General features: G+C 39.2%; 1 protein-coding gene across 1 annotated transcript in view; it reads right to left on the bottom strand.

The window, feature by feature from the left end:
- Nucleotides 1-15,915, bottom strand: part of atp2c1 (ATPase secretory pathway Ca2+ transporting 1) — a 98,585-nt gene extending 82,670 nt beyond the window's left edge. Inside the window, exon 1 of the mRNA XM_084336551.1 lies at nt 15,857-15,915. Coding sequence (XP_084192677.1) covers nt 15,857-15,880 — 24 coding nt within the window. The 5' untranslated portion in view covers nt 15,881-15,915. The remainder of the gene's footprint in view (nt 1-15,856) is intronic.
- Between the last annotated feature and the right edge of the window lie 2,315 nt (nt 15,916-18,230).

Below are 18,230 nucleotides of genomic sequence, written 5' to 3'. Positions count from 1 at the left end.
GCCCCAAGCAAAAAAATTCGAAGGTCAGCCCTACCAGGAACAAAAGCATTAATTCCAGAAGGTTACATCGTTCATGCTTGAAATGTCTGAGCTTCCTTGTTAACTCATTCTGCGGCAGTCACGAGAAAAGTTGGGTTAACTCGCCAACCGTTCAGCCAGGGTTTCCGCTAGAAAAAATTGTTGCCGGCCTCAGTGTCCGGTAGATTTCAATCTACCGGTCAAATGAGAGAAATTCCGGTCAGAGTTTATTTAGCTTAAAAACAATTGATAGGCAAAAGAATGACAACAAAACAAAAGAATGACATCATCAAGGCATGTCGATTTATAATATTTTTACTTAAAACTAGGCTACTTTTGCGTATAAAGTCATTATATTCCAAATAAAATAAGTCCCGAGACTCGTGCTGCTGCCGACTTTAAATCAAATAGGTGTCTGTGGGCAGTCGCCCGACATTAATAAACAACAGTCTGTTATAATCACATTTTTATGAGCTAACGAATTCCGTTATATTGGACATTTGTATTAATTATATCAAGCGAAGAACTGAGAAATTTGACAGAGAGAGACGGCAACATTATCGTGGGTTTGCGTGACGACTCTCTCTCTCTCCACCTCCCAATGACTTATTTGCGATAGTATGTCGATGCAGAGCAGCAGATGCAGCTGTTATTGGCTCTTTTCTGGGGACCGCACAGCAGCGCCCCCCCACCCAACATTGAATTGAAAATGGCTGAATTGGAGTACTGCTGGAGTACTGCATTGTGCTGCTGCTGCTCCGGCTCTGCAGCTTCACAAAAGTTCGCACACCCAGCACTAAGCTCTCGCTGACAACGTCGTTGTCATTATTAGAAGCAACGATGAAACAAATGTAATGATTGTTTCGTTCATCGCATAGGCTATTTAATTTTAGCCTATTTTAATACAATTCAAATAATCAAATTGTGCTTAGACTCAGGGAATTATTTTCACCGGACATTAAGACCGGAGAGATTAAATATGTCGGACTTCAACAGATTTTGCCGGTCAAATACCGGTAATTACCGGCTAACGGAAACGCTGCGTTCAGCGCCAATCACGAGAAAAGTCGGGTTTTAATCGTTATTTCTTTTATTAGCTATATCCATTTATTTTTCATCCATCCAGCCTGATCATTGGGAATGGGTCTGAGTTCGCAAAAGGGCTAATACCGCCGTCTACGCCTTCCAGACGGTATTGCACTCCATTAGAAATGGTGTAGTTTCTTGTCTGGGCCGATCAGAGCCGTGCGGGCGGGGTTTAAATACTCCGGCAGGACTAGCGTTTACAAACGATACATCTGAGATGCTGCCCCCCCACTTCATATGCAATGCCGGACGGACCTCCACGAGCAGTATTTGGAATGGCGATCAGATAATTGGATTATTTTTTCTGCATTACATCAGAGACCAGGTAAGGACTCTATATATGCAATCTTGCGTTGATCTGATATTTCTTTCTACCGCGATTGAAGCTCTCTGTGTGTGCTGTGTGTGGCTGTTTACCGTTGGCTGCTGGGGGGGGGGGGGGGGGGGGGGCGAGCACCCCGCTACGAGGGCCATTTCATGTATGCACGAGGAAGGATAATAATGATAATCTAGCGTTGATTTCAGGAAGATTCGATAACCAGGCGAAAAATTACACCGTGATAAGTGTATTCCACTAAAACGCTATTATCGCGTCTTTTCCTGGAATTACTCAGAAGCACCCAAACTATATTCATATTCAAAACGGTATAAAATGGAAATGTACGGATAAAAGGATAAAAAAAACGATCTGTTTTGTGCATGTTGACTGGAAGCAACTCACTGACAATCGACGGGTGTATTAATTAGACCCATAGCTATAATATAAGATATATTTTAAGCACTCGCAAATGTCGCAGTCTCCCCATTGATTAAAGCGATGGCGTTATAGCGCCCCCTGGCGCCCGACCCCTGGCGCTGATTGAGTTAATGTATGGTTTTGTTTTGATTTAATAGCGAACATGAGATAATCAAGCGAGCTAGCTGGCTGCTGTCATTGCTAACAGCTAGCGTTAGATATTTGCGAGTTGGACCAGGCTAGTGTATAGTATAGTGTACATCACTGATGCTTGAAATGTGTGAACTTAGTGAAACAACATGGCAAACGTACAAAAGGTTGTTAAACTTGTTACCATGTACCAGTTTCTCTTTGTTAATCTTTCTTTTCCATTCTTCCAGCTGTTAACGGACTGTTATGCTACTTGGCTAGCTAGCAAGCTGTACCCAGCATGCCGTTCAGCGGTGTAACAGTTAATAGGGTCCCCTCTCAATACAGTACACACAGTGTAGGTGCTGGTGAAAACAAGGGAAAATGTTTTTTTAAGACAAAAATTCTATTTGCATAAACTATTCTATTTTCTATAATTTAACGACCATTCGAAAATCAATGCCCATCCCTTTTTGGCCAACAGCTAGGCTAGCTGGTCCATATCCACTTCCATTCATTCATTCACTCTAAGCTAGGCTAGCTTGCAGTCGGATAGCTTTCTACTGAACTCTGTATCCATCTTCTTGTCTGACTCTGGAGAAGACGGTAAGTGCATTTCCCATAAAATGGACCAAGGAGCGAGGAGTGAGGGGTGAGAAATATAGAGAGAGTGACAGAGAGACAGTCAGAAGAGTTGGGGATTCTAGCTTAAGCACATAACCCCCCCCCCCCCTCCACACACACACACCCACCCTCCCCGTCCCTTTGGCAGGTACATATCAAGAGCAAACAAAATCTCAACACACCAAGCCCAGATGGACACTCTAAAACCAGGCAAGCTGACCAAGGCGTAGGGCTGAACAAGATGCACAAAAGATTGCATTGTGATCATTTTTTAGCATGTGGGTCGACTGGGATATAACGTTTTAGGTTTAGTCTCGAGTAGGGCTGTCGCGGTATGACATTTTCTCACACGGTTGTGTGTGTGGCTAATCACCACAGAAAAAAATAGTTTTCATTTTTTTATTATTATTTTTTTTATATACCTCTCATACCTGTATATATCTTTTTTATTATTAATACATGCGACTGCGAGTTTACCCGCGATCGTGATTGGAAAAAAGTCTAAGGTTGTAGGAGTCCCGAAACAATTTTAAACATGTTTGATAATCTATCTATTTGTCCATCAACGTTCTGAAATGTGATAACAGTAGTAGGGTGTTGCCTGCTCCTTTAAGAGCGATGCGTTGTGGGATATATGCCCTTCTCCTTACTTAAAACTAACGTTATTATAACACTATTTTAACGTTAGTGAATTTGAATGCACATACATAGCTAGTTAAATATCACAACTTGTCATCATTGTTCATCATTGGGGGAAACTAAGTGCTGCCTCTCTCCGCCGTCCCCGCCACACTCGGGACCACACCAACGTTATAGAGGGCTAGCCTATAGCTATGGACTGGGTGTTTATTTCCGTTTGCAGCACTCTATTCTTCATGTTAGTGACTAACGTTACACGCAGATTGGGTACTGCCTCTCTGCCGTGGTCCAGACGCTAGCTACTGGCTAGGCTAGCTATCTGTAGCATTGGCGTGGTACCGACGCTAGCTAGCTACTGGCTAGGCTAGCTATCTGTAGCATTGGCATGGTACCGATCCGACGCTAGCTAGCTACTGGCTAGGCTAGCTATCTGTAGCATTGGCGTGGAACCGACGCTAGCTAGCTACTGGCTAGCCATCCACAACGCTGGCATGGTACCGGCGCTAGCTAGCTACTGGCTAGCCATCCACAACGCTGGCGTGGTACCGACGCTAGCTAGCTACTGGCTAGCCATCTACAATAGATAGCTAGCCTAGCCAGTAGCTAGCTAGCTTCGGTACCACGCCAATGCTCCTAAATAATCTTTCTGGTTCAGTACTGTTGAGTCTTGATTTTAGGCACATAGCGCACATTTACGCATAACGTAGCCGCGCATATTGCTGCGTTATTAAGAGTACTAGTACTAGGGCTGGGCGATTCTTGCTCAAATTGAGATCACGATTCTCTCACGATTCTTTTTAATTTTAATTTTATAAAAACATTTATTGCACTTTCTTAAATGGACAACATAACATATATCAATGTGCTTGACTTAACATAACTTATATCTTAACTTATAACAAAGTGCTTGACTTAAACTTAAAAGTCTCTTGTAATACAAAATAACTAGTCTCTTTTCCTCTCTTATTTTAGAACACTTAATCAAAGTGATTCACTTAAATGCTGCTGAACATAAAAAAAACTAGAATGTAAAATGTATGAATAAACGTAGGTGTGATTGCTTCATCAGTAATGAATGTTCGGTTATGGCTTTAGAATGTTCAGAGTGAAATAGGATGTTCGCTTAGGGCTTTAGAATGTTCAATTATGGTTTTAACATGAAATAGAATGTTCAGTTACAGCTTTAGAATAAATAATACAAATAAAACCTCATCACATCATCATGCAGTTCTGTCTCGACTGTCGTTCGACACTCTGTTGTACAGAGCAGACAATGCAACATTTTGAAAAGTATTCAAATGTAGCACTTGTCTAGCGTCTTGATCATTTTCTTAAACCCCTCGTTTTGAACGGTGTTGATTGACTTGATGGATATGACGATGCACTGTATAACGTTTGCGTTATTGAGGCTTGTGTGGTCTGACGGCTGGGATTTTGTGATGTGGTTGTCCTTCATTGCTAAATCATATTCGACTTTATGGTGACGTTTGAGGTGCAAGCAAAGTACAGCAAGTTCCAAGTGCCAAAGGATAAGAGTCTGAGGCGGAGTCTCAACAGAGAATGTTGAATATTTATTTTGCATCGAAAATCACAACATGAACGTTCTATCTGCTACTAGCTTACAGACTGAGTAGGGTATATCTGCAGAGCCACTGGGTAGCGAGTGCAACACCGTCTAATGTCGGATCATTGGAGTAGGGTATATCTGCAGTGCTGCAGCCCCATACTCGTTGATTAATGATACTAATACAAATCTATACAATCACCTGTTGTTGAATAAATACCATTACTTTCTAGTTATTACTAAAAAACAGTATATATAAAACAGTATCTGTAATAATAAAAAATTTAAAAAAATTAAAAGACGTATAATTTATATAATTTTTTTTTTTTTTTTTTTTTTTTTTTATGTATGCACTCGTATCGGATAAGTATCTGTATCGGCCGATACCCAAAGCTTAGGTATCGGAATCGGATCAGAAAGGAAAAAATGGTATCGGAACATCTCTAATTAACATTGCCCAAAATACAGTTTGTGTTATGGATATAGCATTTCTTCATATTGTGACAATCAATAGGCTTGATACATCGGTTATCGGTCGTGTTCATTGGAAAGTTGATGGACAACAATGTGGTCAAACTGTTACTTCCTTTCAGCAGTGCAGCCAAGAAAGAGTCAAGTTGTCACTTTAAAGGGAAAGCACCGTGGCCCGGCCACGTCCTTGTGCTTTCTGCAAATTCCTCGTTTCCTTAAAGTAATTATATTTCTTCCGCATCATGAGCGGGTTTTAATATATACTATACTGCCCACATGTCGAAGGTTAAATTCAAAATTGAGTTACCGGATGAGAAGAACTTTGGCCTAGGGCTGGGAGATTAATCGAGTTTCTATTTCAATCGTGGTTTTGTCATCCCATAACGATGAAAACAAGATAATCGAGATCAAACAAGTACTGTGCCGCATGCCATGTTGCTCTTAATTTGGCTTGTGTTGTAAATGCAGAACCCCCCCCCAACAGTAGTTTCAGCTTGTGTTGAGAGGGAAGAGGGTTATTTTTTAAACGTCTTTGGTAACTTGTTGAAGATGACAGGAAAGCCGCCTTTAGTCGTGATTTCTTTTTTAACAAATTCAGTCGTCATTAGGGCTGTACCGAATGCTTCGAAGTACCGTACATACCGGCACATGCCTAGTCTACACTATAGGCTACACTACTAGGTCTACACTATAGTATAGTTTAAGGCTACTTTCACTGTTTTACTGCATTACAGTATAGTTATATTGTCGTTTTTTATCAATAAAAAAAATCTATAACATATATATTGTTGGTGATCCTTACATTTTGGTGGGTGCTCCTACATTTTTGCTGGTGCTCCAAACTTTTTGAAGTTGGGAGCACCAGTGCTACCAAGTAAAAAAGTAATTTTCGAGTCCTGATTTCAGCAAATGATACACCTGCTTGAGCCAGCATGCCATATCCCATCCTGAGGCACAACCACCTCGCGCATCGAGGGGAGCTACACGAGGACTGGTGAGTCACCACCTCGCGTAACAGTTAAAAGAAGCCATGGATACAAATCCGACTGACTGGTGGAAAGTCAATTCAGGGAGATTCCCCAGGCTGGAATCGGGACCATGCATGCGAGTCAGTCTGAGACAGGCTATTAATGTTCTATGTAGGCTATCTTGTTGCAAAATAATAATAATAATAATAATAATAATAATAATAATAATAATAATAATAATAATAATAATAATAATAATAATAATAATAATAATAATAATAATTATTATTATTATTATTATTATTATTATTATTATTATTATTATTATTATTATTAAATAATAATAATAATAATAATAATAATAATAATAATAATAATAATAATAATAATAATAATAATAATAATAATAATAATAATAATAATAATAATAATAATAATAATAATAATAGCCTCATTAAAAATACTATTCTTGCTTCGTTAGGTTGTTTTTCAGCGTTTTATGCAAGTAACGCTCAGACGGCCAGCCCTTGTTTGGCGGCTTCCCACTGTTGGTTTCGTTAGTACAGTTGGTTGTTTTCAGCGCTTTATGCGCGTAATCTGTTATTTAGTTAGGCATATTGGACATAAGTAGATTTTTCGTTTTTGTTTATTTATTAAGTTAAGGCGAGACACTGCAGGTGAATAGTCAAATATACTTTTTTTGTTGATTTTGAGATTTTGTTATATTTTGCTTCCTAAACATGTCTTCTATGAAACTAGTGACAATAAAACGTCAATAACACACATTTAGTTGTTTATTTTACATCATTTTGCCTTATTGCATCCACAAATGTGCACATATTTAATGGGGAAGTGCCTCATTTGCATATATAAACATACATTTCAGAAAACTTGCAATATATTTTTTCTTAGTTTATATGTACATAACAAATTGGGAAAGTTTCATAGTGATATCTATTCAAATATTTTTTGCCTATTAGGGGGTACTACACTGTACTACACTGTTTGTAGCCTGTGTGTAGTTCTGTTCAGTTCAATAACATCATTATTATTATTATTCAGTTATCAGGCATGTGTTTAGGTTGTCTATTACTAATGGTTTGATTAGGTATTGTGTTTGTAAATATCTGTTTAAAAAAAAAGTATGGCATTTTACAATACAGAACTTTGAAGGCGTTTTCCCAAAAATTAGTTTTAAGAGTTTTTCCTCATACTCTGAGCCAGAAATCTCCACTTCAGTAGCACTCACATACACCAAACCTTCCAGTTCTATTCATATCTATGTTCTGAAGGTATTTACAGAAGGGTTTGTTGATATCGCATTCATACCCTGATTTATATCACATTTTATTCCTAAAAACATGGCGAAATATGGAATTTTACCATAAAAATGGACTGAATGGAGTATTTTCTGATTTATGGAGTGATAAAAAGAGATATCCAAAATCCCCTCTGTAATAACCTTTGGCTCTAATATGTCAACAAAATGAAACTATAATTTTGAAAATGGCTTTATCCAATGTTCAGATTTCTGTCCTGGAATTATATGCAAATTAGTGCATATTTAAGTAGATCATGCCTCATTTGCATATTTAAACATACAATTTCAGAAAACTTGTAATACAAAAAAGTCTTGTATTAATATAAGTAATCAACTGGGGAAGTTTCATTGTGATATCTATTAGTTAATTTTTTTACCCTATTCACCTGCAGTGTCTCCCCTTAATATACAACCACGTTTAGAAAAAAATTATTTATTAAATACATGCTTTTGATTTTTTGAGGTGATTTTATTTTATTTTATTTTATTAGGGATCCCCATTAGCTGGTGCGATAGCAACCAGCTAGTCTTCCTGGGGTCCACACACAAAAAACACACAAAAACAATCACTATTGCAAAAAACAAAATTATTAAAAGTCAGTACACACAATGCATAATGAACCTACTGTAACAATTAATATAGCTAAAATTACATTAGTGTAAAACAAAAACAAAAAATTACTTTAGTGTTAAAAACAATTTAAAAACAATTTAAGATTCTTTTTAAACGTGAATCTACTGTAAATGCAGCAGAGGTTCCGAGGCAGGCCATTCCACAGAGTTAATGCTCTAAAAATAAAAGATCTCCCCAAATCGCTGGTTCTAGGACCTGGCAATTCAAGCTGCCCACTAGGAACCTCTAGTGTAATGCTTGTGCACAGTATTACTAAAAACAATCCGATTATGTATAAAAACAGGAGTTTTACTGCTCATGACCAACTTGAACAGCACAAGTATATTAAAAGACAATCTATTTTCAACGTTAAGCCAAGAGAGGCGGGCATGCATACGGCTCACATTAGACCTTAGTGAGCAGCCCAGTACCAACCGTGCTGCCCTGTTCTGGACCACCTGGAGCTTCCTGAAGTCACCACTGGCAGCAGATGACCACATCGCAGAGCAATAGTCAAGATGACATAAAACTAAACTTTGCACTATCTGACATAAAAGGGGACGGGCAACAAAAGAAGCACATTTCCTGGAAATACCAATTGCTCTTCCCATTTTTAAAACAATATAATTAATATGCTGAGACCAAGACAGAGTGCAATCCAGCATCACTCCAAGGAGTTTAGTACTTTCGTGGTGGAGAGTGGAGAGTGACTTTTATTTTTTTGCCACATGCAGCTCGTCCGCTTAGAGTCGAGACAAATGTGTTTTAATATGTCTAGGCCTCTACATTTCTGTTGCATATGCCATGCAATGTTGCGAGAATGCAATGTCACTGCTGCGGAAATAAACCTTTTGATTGAGGAAACAAATACATTTGTTATTGTTTGGTAAATTGGGTATTTTTAGTTACAATTAATCAATTGATTGATCATTAACGTTATCAATGATCGAGTAAGGAACGAACGTGCTTACAATTTGCAACCCTAGTACAAACATTACCCTAGTCTCTCAGTGGTGGTGGAGGATGCGACCCTCTCTGCGTGCCCTCCTGTCTCCGGCTGTCTCGTAGTGATGACCGGAGTGCTAGACGTCCCGTGATGATGTCGGGGAGGTTGCGACCCTCTCTGCGCCGCCCCCTATCTCCCTGTCTCCGGCTGTCTCGTAGTGATGACCGGAGTGCTGGACGTCCCGTGATTAAGACGGGGAGGACGCGACCCTCTTTGCGCCGCCCCTGTGCCTCAAATAGATTCGCTATCAGCTCTATCTTTAATCTTTCAAAATGTTCAGTTGCCATCGCTATCAGCTCTATCTTTAATTTGTCTAAATGTTCAGTTGCTATTGCATGCACTCATCTGTGTTTCACTACCAGTGATGCCGGTAACGCGTTATTGTAATCTGATTACTTTTCCCCGAAAATAGTAATCTAACGCGTTAATCTTTAAAAGCCAGTAATCTGATTGCAGTTACTTGTCCAAGTGGCTGTGCGTTACTATTTCGTTACTATCTCATCATAAATTCATAATGCAGGCGGAATGCAGTATTTTATTTCGTTTTCGACAGTCAAAAATACATTTTGAGCTGTTTTTCTTATTATTATTATGGAGTGACGTGGTGTGGCAGTGAAAGGGTTACACAAGAATGTGTCCCGCGGCGTGACTGGACTCTCTGTCTGTGAGTGACTCTGCTTTGGCCCAATCACATTCCCCATCCACAGTCTGCGAATCAGAGGCAGAGTAGGGCGGGTCTTCACAGCACGTCATGTGACATATGCGCCAATCGTGTGACAGCAGGGCTCCGTTGTTATGTTCGTCTGAGAATTCCACCCCAAAACGCTTGTCTAAACGAAGTTTAGGGGGACCCTGATGGAAACAAGACAAACGTCTTTCTCAGGTCTGCATCCCCTTAACAATTGTATGTATTGAGCCGTACTGTATTGTACCCATTCTGCAATCTGTTAAATAAAGTTTTCATTCATTCATTCATTCATTCAGGTACAGGAGGACTCGGAGGCCAGCCAAACAGCAAAAGAGAGAGATTGTTTCTTTCCCTATTGATTAATGTATATTTGATGGTGGGAGAGCAAAAGCTCTTATTTGCCAGATTTACAGTTAATTTACATGTTAAAGAGAGACTGATTGTATGTTTATAGAGAGACATTTATAAAAACAATTTAATAGTTACAGTTGATATAATTGAATAGTTCAGCCTGCATTTGTTAGATGTGAATAGATACACTGGTTTTGTACAACCACTGGCTGGCTGCTCTAATGCTGTGAGCATCATAGACTGTTGCTTTACCATACTTGATGGTACAGAAGCTGAAGCACTAGTTTAACAATTTACGTTATGTGCAGAGAAACAAGTTAAAAACAATTTATGCACTTTCAATAAAGCGTTTAAAAAAAACTGTTGGGGGAACGACGACGACTTCGTAACCTAGTTACTTTCAAAGTAACTAAGTTACTCTGATAATCAAGTAATCAGTAAAGTAACTTGGATTACTTTTTAAAGGAGTAATCAGTAATCGGATTACTTTTACAAGTAATCTGTGGCATCACTGTTCACTACACACATGAGTGCATGCTTTACCAACTGTCAGTCTGCAACACTACTATCACCGACATCTAAGAAGGGAGATCCCCTTGAATGGCCCTTCTAAGGTTTCTCGCCTCCACACTGCCTGTGGAGCATTTTTTTCCCCTATTGTTAGGTTTTAGTGAGTTTTTCCTTAGCTTCTCGTGATGTATGTCTGGGAGTGTTTGCATTCATTCATTTATTTTGCTTTTATTTTAAATTTGTTGGACCTTATGGTGTTCTTGTTTTGTTCTCGACTTATTGTTATGTTTCTTCTTGACTTGTTTAAAGAAGACGTGTCCGTCCGGCCCATGGGGACATTAACGTGTGTTGTCGGGCCTTACAAATAAATTTGATTTGATTTTGATTTGATTTGGTACAAACTAGGGCTGTCAGTTTATCGCGTTAACACTTTAACTGCCACACACGAGATATCTCGGGTTTCCAATAGTTATGTTGAAAGCCACTCACGAGATTTCTCTGAATCTTTTTTTTTTAGCGATCTGAAATCATATTGCATCACGCGAGCCTACCCGAGTATACCCGAGCACCGCTAGATAATTTTGATGAAGATATAGGCTATTTTGTGAAATGGGCTCTTTCGGTTTCACTGGAAAAGTCCAAGAGGAAATGAACACGCCGATTATCCGTGCGCGGCGCGAATGTGCTTGCGTGCACGTATAATATTGATCATCTAGCGTTTATTTGAAAACGATTCATAAATAGGCCGACGAATATCGACGTTCTGGAATATTCCAGTAAAAGACGATTATCACAGAATGGTCTAGAATGAACTGTTTTTTATTTCAAAACGGGTGCTTTTCAAAATGCTCTGAAACGGAAATTAATCGATAAAAAACCAATCTGCCTTGACAGCACTGACTGGAAAATAGTCTTTGATAAGCGACGGGCAGATTAGACACATAGCCATAATTTAAAACATAGATTAGGCGATATTAACGTTAACATTGAAGTGGATGGTAGCATCAAGGGGGTAAAAAGGAAAACCCGGCGTGGCACTCAAAGTGTTAATTAGATTAATTAATAACACAGCAAATTATCGCGTTATGAAAATGAACTAAAAATTAATTACAATTTTTATTTTTATTTTTTTTATCTCGTTCATTCCATAAGAATGTAGAATACACATTTACAGACTTTTTTTTTTTAATATGGTCCATTTGCATGTTCTTGGTATCTGATTCTAGGGACATCTATGAATCTCAGGGAATGTATTCCCAGTGTCAGAAATACTGTGGGCTAGATCCACAAAGAATGGATTGCACGGTGCAAGTTGCACCCTTACTTACAATTCATTATGAATTGAAAATGGGGGACCCTGATGTAAACAAGACGAAAGTCTTTCTCTGGTCTGCATCCCCTTAACAATTGTGTGTATTGAGCCGTACTGTATTGTACCCATTCTGCAATCTGTTGATAACATTTTCATTCAATCAATCAATCTGCGCGGTGATTGATTGAATGAAAATTTTATTTTGAGTAAATTGTAATGAACCAAATGAGAATATCAATACATTTCTTTTTTTCTTTGACTGTGAATAACACCATGCTCAAATTGACCAGACCTGAAAAATCTAAGCAAATTAATAGATGGAAGATGATTAAACAGAAGGTTTTGTAGATACAGTACTGAATTCTGCCATCTGGACACATGCAATTTGAAATATGATTATAGAATATAGAATATCAGGCATAAAATGGTTATGCGATTAAAATGTGATTAATTAGATTAATTACAAATCCTGTAATTAATTAGATTAATTTTTTTAATCGCCTGACCGCACTAGTACAAACATGAGAGAATAATTAAATAGTTAAATTATACAAAATAATAATATGTTTAAAATTAATCAGAAAAAAACTAAAATGTAATTTCTTTCAAAGAGATGTCCTTTTAACACATTGGGCACCGGGGGTTGTGCCCATCATTGTACCCAGTCTGCCAGCACTGTAAGCATATGGAGATGTTTACCTTCTTTGCAGGGCTATAACTTTTTAAATTGTATTGCTATATTGACATTACTATGGCCCATTCAACATTGATTATCTATCGTTCCGGATGTGGGAACGTTATATTTTTACATTCGTACATTGTTGTGTTAATACCTTCGAGAATATAAGTATGTTTTTAAGCTTTTCTGCAGTAATTCCAAAAACGATAGTTATGATAGATTATGGCGTTTCTTTCCTATAAACGCTATATTAAAAAATGTAAATGTATATGATCGGCATACATTATGCTTCATCATGCGTGAAGGAAAGGGGGGGGGGGTCGTTGATAATTCCTTGATTGTCAGTAACGGCTTTATTTAGTATGGCTTGATATATTGATCAGACTGATTGCAAACAAGGAAATGGACAATCGGACTGAAAATAACATTAGTGTCCTCTTACCGTTCGCCGATGAGACTGGAGGAAAAATATCCCAATTATTTGACGCCGATCTCCTAGATCCATTTCCAGTTTGTATGGCGCAATAAACGCCGAAAGCATATCGATTATTGCATTTAGAAAGCGATCCAAATGCACTCGAGTGTTTGTCTGGAGTCCCGTAACAAGATATGACTGCCGGAGGGATTTCCTCAATGCACCGACCGCCACTTTGACGTGAGTGTAACTCGCCCGACCATCCACCAGGCGGCGGTATTTAGGGCGTTGAAATCTCAGACAGGGTGCCGCTGCAGTCCGGAGGGAGGCTGGATGAATGAATTATGAATGACACTGCGAAAAAATGAAATATTGATCCCAAAAACGATTTACGCCGTTGTTGGCGTTCAACGCGTGGCGGGCAATAACGACTTACGCCGTTCCTGGCGGACAATGTGTTAAAGGTCATGCTTCTCACCATCTCTGGCTGACATCACCATTGTGATACATGAATGGTTAGGCGCTTTGTGTTTTCCTCAGTGAGGGATTCTCTTTTGTCTGTCAGTAGCATTTTGTACTTGCTGAAGCTTCTCTCTGTAGTCTGTATAATTATTTTTTAAGTTTAAATATCAACATTATCTGGCCATCCTCAGTAAATACTATCTAAGTCTCTTAGTGGTACAAACATGAGCATAGTCTCTCAGTGGTACAAACATCACCCCAGTCTCTCACTAGTACAAACATTATAATGCATCACTGTGCCCAGGCCCTGACTGGCCATCGGGAGCACCAGGAGATTATAAAAATAATAATTTTTTTGCCCGCAGTCAGGCCACTGAACTTAGAACGAAGCAGGCCAGGCCAGTGTTTCTAGTTAATGTGACAGCGCGATAGTTAGAGAACCTAGGTGGGGAACAACCAGGAGATCACTGCGACAGAGGGTAACGCAGTCTAAACTCACACAAATTGGAGAACTATCTCTCTCTCTCACACACACACAAAGGGAGCCGCTTGTGATTGGTGGAGGCGGGACCATTAGAAAAAGAATAAAAAATCCATCGAAATCAGTGTTGTTGCTAATCATTGACATATGCTAGCCTGTAATAACCCCCCCCAGAAAAATCCACTTTGCATTTGATATTGAAAATATTTAGTTTTTTTAACAATAATTTGTGATGCCATCACAAACACTGGCATTTAAAGGGTACAAATTCAAAAATTCCTGCAACAGAACGCAGGAAAATTAAGTCTTTGTAACTAAAATGTTCCTGGTGGGGGACCCCCAGACCCCCACTTAAAAAGTGGCCTGACTGTGGCTATATGTCGCACTATATTTCCTGGCCTGAATGATTTCCCAAGTCCGGCCCTGACTGTGTCTCACTGCATCACTGAGCGCACAGGGTGACAGTACTTCTATCTTTCTGGATTTTTACACTGGTACAAACATTACCCTAATCTCTCAATGGTACAAACATTACCCTAATCTCTCACTGGTACCATTACCCTAATCTCTCACTGGTACCATTACCCTAATCTCTCAATGGTACAAACATTACCCTAATCTCTCACTGGTACATACATTACCCTAGTCGCTCACTGGTACAAACATCACCCCAGACTTTTCAAGGTAAGACAAACTGCAATGGCTAAATCCCAGATTCCCAGTCAAATTTATTTATACAGTGAATATGAATAATGTGATATACTATAAATAAATTACACAATTAATAAAAACAGTTCAAACTTACTTTACATACCTATCCTCTGTTGCACATTTTTTAATCAATTTATTTATTTCTGTCATGTCAGGATGTCTAGTAATAATATTATTCCATTACTTTCCCTGGTGTGTTTTTTTCCGTGAATGAATGAATGGATGAATGAAATTTGATTGCAGAATGGGTACAATACAGTACGGCTCAATGCACACAATTGTTAAGGGGATGCAGCAGACCAGAGAAAGACTTTCGTCTTGTTTACATCAGAGTCCCCCGTAGTATCGTTTCACTATCGGTATAGATATTTTAGGAGTCTTATCAAATATGCGTCCACACAGGCACACAAAACTCTCCTTTAGGGATCTCTGCATGTATCATAATTATTACAAACCGCTGACAGAATTGCCTACAACAACGAACGCCTGCACCACCATGTGTGTCTGTCTGTCTCTCTCTCTCTCACACACACACACACAAATGTCACTCACCAACCTAACATCAAGCAAACAGTCGGATTTGATCTAAATCAATTAAACTCATTCAACTGCCACTGTTCGTGTAACGTCCTTTGCTCAATTAAAGCCTACGTCGTATAATGTTAGACAACATTGACCGTTAGAACACTAGCGTTACCACACCGCAGCACCGGCTAAATAAACAAACCACACACCGTTAACCAGCCGGACCGCTAACGTCTGGCAGCGACCCCCAACATTATGCCCAAGTAGTATTGAATCCCGGGCCACCCACCACGACCATGTAAACACAACAATGTCACCGACATGCTAGCTAGTGTTAGCTAACATGAGCTACCTCAGGCTTCTCTCTCGCCACTGTTAGCCCGTTAGCCTTATATTAGAGAGCGCCCGTGCCGTTGCCGATGATGATACTACAGTCGTTGCGTCAACCACTGCAGTACACGTTTGTTTTTAGCTCGAGGGACGGGCGCCAACTGTCTTATAATGATGTGTATCTGAAACAGAAAAAAATCCCACCGTGGAAACTTACCAATAGCTCCCGTTTCTTCAGCATCTTCCGTCTGTCGCTCGACTCTGACGGACGGTGGCCCGTGACGCGTCCAGGAGGAGGGGGAGGGGGAGGAGCCACGTGACGTCATGATGGCATGGCACTTCTGTTCAACCCTCTCACAACCACAACAAACCACACAAACCACCACAAGTCAACTTTGACCTGAATGAATGAATGAAAACTTTATTTAACAGATTGCAGAATGGGTACAATACAGTACGGCTCAATACACACAATTGTTAAGGGGATGCAGATCAGAGAAAGACTTTCGTCTTGTTTACATCATCAGGGTCCTCCATTTTCAATTCATAGTGACTTTTTCACCTCAAAGAGACTGATCAATCTCTGGCAGATCTTTGATGGGAGGGTCTGTTTAGGGTTCATCTTTGATTTACCCAAGGAGTCATGTAGGCTACTAAAATATACAAACTCTGATGTAACTTTGTTAGTAAAAAAAAAAAAAACTCATCTGTTAAAGGTAGAATGTGTAAAAACTAAAAAAAAAAAAAAGCCCTGTTTGGTTTTGTTTTGGTCTGATGTGTGGTTTGGAGTTGAGTGGGGATAGAGGGAGGGGTTGCTACTGCTGGTCACACCGCGGCCTCTGCCAAGAGAGGTAATTAAATGTATTAAGTATTATCTTAAAAAAAATTATATAGCCTTTCGTGTAGGTAGTCTATTAAAGGCTGTTGGTGGCTTGCATGTAATACAATTTTCAAGATTCCACTGGAACATGTTCAGCTGGTTATTGACTTTAATATCTTCACTGATACATTACATGGAACAATGACGATATAAGGTTTAACCCTTTCACTACCACACTACCAAAGGTTAACCTTTCACTACCACACTACAGAGGGTTAGTGTGGTAGTGAAAGGGTTAGGTTAACCTTCTGTAGTGTGATAGTGAAAGGGTTAACCCTTTGTGATCTGGCAGTGAAAGGGTTAACCTTCTGTAGTGTGATAGTGAAAGGGTTAAGAATAAACATTTATCCCATAAAAGGCCTTTTGACAGAAGCTACCATCATTCTAATGGTAATTTCACAAGGTTCACAGGGCCACTGGAAGCCTGCGAGTGGTAGAATTCTAATATAAGATAAGATAGAGAAAACATTCCAGGTACAGGTATTGTGATTAAGGTATTGTCTGACTTCCCTTAATAAATACAGTGAGCCATGTCTTTGGAACAATCACTACATTCCACATCTACATTACCATTATTAAAAAAAAAACATCTTAAAAGGACCTTCATTAGTAAATTGTATAACACTTTATGAATTCATTGTAATGCATCTTACCTTTCATCGCCCTTTGTTTGGATTGGAAGCCTTGACGATTGCATAATGATTGTTCTTACCGGTATTTGTCCTATATGAATATTGATATTAAGGGAAGGTATCTTCACAAGACATGTTTAGCTTCTAACCTTCTAACCTCTCCTGCACAATGTTTTAACGTCTTATCTTTATTGTATTTGTATCTATATGTGCAAATGAACATGAACATAAACATACACCTGACTAAGTGACAAAGCAACTTGGAAAAAAACACAAGGAATATAATTCTCAGAGATAGTGCTACTACTCCCCCTGCAGTATGTTTCTGGAACAACAACAACATCAAGTAGAAATGGTCTCAGCTACTGTCCAGAAAACACATTAACAATTCGTCTTGCATAATGTAACTGGGTGAACCTGATTACTTTTACTGTTTGCTGTTTTTCATTTGGATTTTTAGTGTGCAGTGCTTTTATTTAGAATGTTTTTAGATTTGTGTGATTTTTATTCTTTGGTTTGCTGTGATTTTATTTTGCATGTTTTGATTTGATGTCAATTGTGCACGGCCCCTTGATTTTCCACAGCTAATTGTTTTATCGGTCACAGGTGTGCTGATGAACTGCCCCTGTGTGTATATAAGCCCTCGCCTTATGGCCTTAGGCGCCACGGTGGTGTAGTGGTTAACAATGTCACCTCACAGCTAGAAGGTCCTGGGTTAGATTCCCGCTTGGGGATGATAGATATTTCATTAATATAATCATTAATATCTAATATCTTCTAAGCTCTTCTATCTAAAGCTCCTCTGGTCGTCTCCCTCACGCTGCATGTGGCCAGTGGGTCGAGTGACGACACCAAACCAGGCACTTAGGAATAGAAATACATTGACCTGATGACCTGTGTGACCTAATGTGCATGCATGGCTCTATCCTCCTCCGGCCACAGGCCAGTGAAACCAGATTCATCAGACTACCATATATGACCAAGCCTGATCATCTATTTATTAATCAGTGGCTTGCTAAATTTGGAACCCACATAGTATAAAAGCATGGTTGTGTCATCATTCTAGAGCCACACAGCCC

Source organism: Notolepis coatsorum (genome assembly GCF_963971535.1).
Source record: "Notolepis coatsorum genome assembly, chromosome: 19".
NCBI lineage: Eukaryota > Metazoa > Chordata > Actinopteri > Aulopiformes > Paralepididae > Notolepis > Notolepis coatsorum.
This window is presented reverse-complemented; position numbering and strand designations above follow the sequence as displayed.